Here is a 3,590-nt window from a genome sequence, read left to right as displayed (position 1 = left end):
CTCAGACCTGCTGCTTGAGGAGCCTGGCTTTGTGAGTGAGCTCGGGGGTGAGGGCGAGCTGGGCCTGGGTGGACCGGTGTCCCCGCCCGTGCCTCCCGCGCTGCCCAACGCGGCCGTGTCGGTCCTGGAGGAGCCACAGAACCGAACCTCAGCCTACAGCCTGGAGCACGCCGACCTGGGCGCCGGCTACTACCGCAAGTACTTTTACAACAAAGGTGAGGGCAGGCCCCAGGCAGGGCGGCGGTCCCGTCACTGCGGTGCACACAGTAAGACTCGAGAGCCGGCCTTTCCCTGTCAAGTCCCTGGCCAGACAAGGGTTAGGCTGGGCCGCTGGGCCAGGGCTGCTCTGCTGGGCCCAGCGTTAACCACCTCCCTAGCCAACCCCGCCTCCACCCACCGCCAGGCACGCCCCTCTCCTTCCATCTGGTTCCGCCTCAGACTCCTCTGGGCTGGGGAGAGATTTCCTATCTGCGTCTCGGTGAGGTGAACACTGAGGCCTGAAAACCCCGCAAACCAGAACCTGATTCTTGTCTGTGTCCAGAAGGGAGGGCCCCACACATCCTGGAGACTGTGAGCTGGTGGGCAGGGTCCTGTCAGGGTCTAGGCGAGGAGAAGGCAGGCATTGGCCCCCTGGATCCGGGACAAGGTGTGATAGGTCGGGATGCAGCGGGGAGGGGCTTAGGGCCTGGGGTCTAGGGCAGGTGCTGGGCTTGGTAAAATGTGGGCGGGCTTAGGAGGGGTGGGCCTTAGTCTAGGGCAGCAGTTCTCAACCTGTGGGTCGCGAACAATGAAAATCCATCCTGCATATCAGATATTTACATGACGATTCATAACAGTAGCAACATGACAGTGATGAAGCAGCAACGAAAATAATGTTATGGTTGGGGGTCACCCCAACATGAGGAGCTGTATGAAAGGGTCGCGGCATTAGGAAGGTTGAGAACCACTGGTAGGGTCTGCACTAGGTGATGAGTTGGGGCCTAAGAGAGGGATTTGGTGGTGGGTGTGGTCCAATGAGGGCGGACTGCTGGGCGGGCGGCAGGACTAGTCACCCCACTGTCTGGGGCCCCTCAGAACACCAGAACTTCTTCGGACTGGATGAGGTGCTGGGCCCGGTGGCAGTGAGCCTGCGGCGGGAGGAGAAGGAGGGCAGCGCAGGGGGCACTCTGCACAGCTACCGTATCATCGTGCGGACCACGCAGGTGGGCCAGGGTCATGGGGTCAGACCGCGGATGTCATCCTCAACAACCCGTATGTATTCTGAGCGCCCCTCCATTTTCTCCTCAGCTCCGGACCCTCCGTGGCACCATCTCGGAGGAGGTGCTGCCTCCAGGGCCCCCGAGGGGCCTGTCCCCGAGGAAGCTTCTGGAGCATGTGGCGCCCAGGCTGAGCCCCACCTGCCTGCGCCTCGGCTCAGCCTCACCGAAGGTGCCACGCACACTGCTCACGTTGGACGAGCAAGTGGTGAGTGGCCGGGGCACCCCCAGCCCTATCCCTAGACCCGGTCTGAACCCAGCCTGCCCAGCTCTCGTACACCTAGCCCTGACCTTGATCCTGGACAGGAATGTAACCCCAGCGAAGCTGGCTTTTCAGAGAGGGTAGCAGAGGTCATCTGGAGCCCGGCCTCTATAAATAAGATCTAGACCAGCAGCATCCACATCACCTGGGAGCTTGTTAGAAATGCAGGTACTGGGCCCGGCCCAGACCTATTGCCTGAGAGCAGGTGCTTTAAGATCCGATGGATTTGGGAGGGAGTCGCGGTTTAGGAGCTGGGGTGGAAGTGGGGCTGCAGGAGTCGGGGCGGGGGGTGAAATTAAAGTGAGGACGATGGTTAGACAGGATTAGCAGGAAGAAGGGAGCCCAGAGCTGGAGGGAGATGGGTCTTGTTTGTGTGGGGCCACAGTGCCTTGAGTTGTGCAGTGAACCCCAGATGGAAAGGAGCCGGGAGCACACAGGGAGCAGAGGTGGTTTGGGATGCAAGGCCGCCAGAGGCTGGGGTGGGGGTGCTGGGGTTGAGGGAGCAGGGGACAGGCTAGCTTTGAGATGAGGAGGATGACGATGTGAATGTATATCGAGATGAGTGCACGGTATTTAGGATTCTGTCCATGAATCATCTCCTCTGTGGACACAGGAGAGCCAACCCCTCCCAGTGCTGTCCCACCTGGGACCTCCTCTACCCTCCTGAGCACTGGGAGCGGACACACAAAACCCACTTGATGGGCGAGGACACAGCTGGCTTAGAGAGGCCGGCGCTCAGGGCTGGGCATCAGGGCAGCCCGGCCTCCAGGCCAGCGTCCCATCCATTCCCCAAGACCCGGTGCGGGGGGACTGAGGCCTGTGTCTTCTGCCTGTGCCTTCCCTGTCCCCCAGCTGAGCTTCCAGCGCAAGGTGGGCATCCTGTACTGCCGGGCGGGCCAGGGCTCGGAAGAGGAGATGTACAACAACCAGGAGGCAGGACCCGCCTTCATGCAGTTCCTCACCTTGCTGGGCGACGTGGTGCGGCTCAAAGGCTTTGAGAGCTACCGGGCCCAGCTGGACACCAAAAGTGAGACCCAGCCCTGGCTGGTTTGGCTCAGTGGGTAGAGCATCAGCCTGTGGGCTGAAGGGTCCTAGGGTTGACTCTGGTCAAGGGCACGTACCTCGGTTGCAGGCTCAATCCCCAGCCCTGGGGCGCGTGTGGGAGGCAACCAATCGATGTTGGGACTCACATCGATGTTTCTCTCTCTCTCTCTCTCTCTCCCTCTCCCTTCCACTCTCTCTAAAAAAAAAGAAAAATCAATGGAAAAATATCCTCTGAGACCCAGGAAGCTGGGGGTGGAGGGTGGGGACAGCCCTGTGCTGAGGGGCAGGATGACTTGGTGAGAACCAACTGTCTTGTCACTTTTCTGTCTCATATTGTCCTAGGGGTGGGGCCAGGAGTGGAGAGTTCCTTGGGTGGCTGGGGACATGGGTCAGGGGCTGTACAGGCAAACCCATGGGCTGGAGGAGGGGCTGGGACTGAGCTGGGGCCAAGGTGGTCTGGAGGCACCACCCCCTCCATCAAACGCACATTCCACTCCGGAGAGCGCCTGCCTCCTAGCCGGACAGGCCCAGGCCCTGGGAGGTGTTTTTATGGAGCACCTCCTGCCTGCCTTCCACTCTCATTGTTCCACACGTGCTGGTGCCTGGCCAACATCTGTCCTCCCCTAGGACATCTGTCCTGCCTCCCTCTTAGCAGGCCATTTCTTATTTCTGTCTTCATTCTGTCAACACCCCAACCTGACCCCAGGCTGGAGGCTGGAACCTGTGGGGGAAGGGGAAAGGGAGCCGCCAAGGAGGGAAGCCTCGTGGCCTGGACACGGGCTGGTGGCATGAAGGGGCTGTCCACCTGCGGGGTGGGGGCACCGAGGCTCCCGACTCGGGGCAGAGATGGTCGGCAAGTCCCCCAGACGGCCCTTTCTCCCTGTGTCCCAGCGGATTCCACGGGCACACACTCGCTGTACACCGTGTACCAGGACCACGAGGTCATGTTCCACGTGTCCACGATGCTGCCTTACACCCCCAACAATCAGCAGCAGGTGTGAGGGGCTGGGGTGGGGGTGTCGGGGCTT

The 3,590-nt window shown here is 61.0% G+C and overlaps 1 protein-coding gene across 1 annotated transcript in view; it reads left to right on the top strand.

Annotated features, from left to right (window-relative positions):
• SIPA1 (signal-induced proliferation-associated 1) overlaps nt 1-3,590 on the top strand; it is an 8,679-nt gene that overhangs the window by 1,172 nt on the left and 3,917 nt on the right. Inside the window, exons 2-6 of the mRNA XM_006771701.2 lie at nt 6-215; nt 1,075-1,202; nt 1,288-1,464; nt 2,371-2,545; nt 3,454-3,557. Of these exons, the coding sequence (XP_006771764.1) occupies nt 6-215; nt 1,075-1,202; nt 1,288-1,464; nt 2,371-2,545; nt 3,454-3,557 (794 nt within the window). The remainder of the gene's footprint in view (nt 1-5; nt 216-1,074; nt 1,203-1,287; nt 1,465-2,370; nt 2,546-3,453; nt 3,558-3,590) is intronic.

This window comes from Myotis davidii, unplaced genomic scaffold (assembly GCF_000327345.1).
Source record: "Myotis davidii unplaced genomic scaffold, ASM32734v1 scaffold425, whole genome shotgun sequence".
NCBI lineage: Eukaryota > Metazoa > Chordata > Mammalia > Chiroptera > Vespertilionidae > Myotis > Myotis davidii.
The sequence above is the reverse complement of the archived record's forward strand: the minus strand, read 5'-3'. Positions and strand labels throughout refer to the sequence as shown.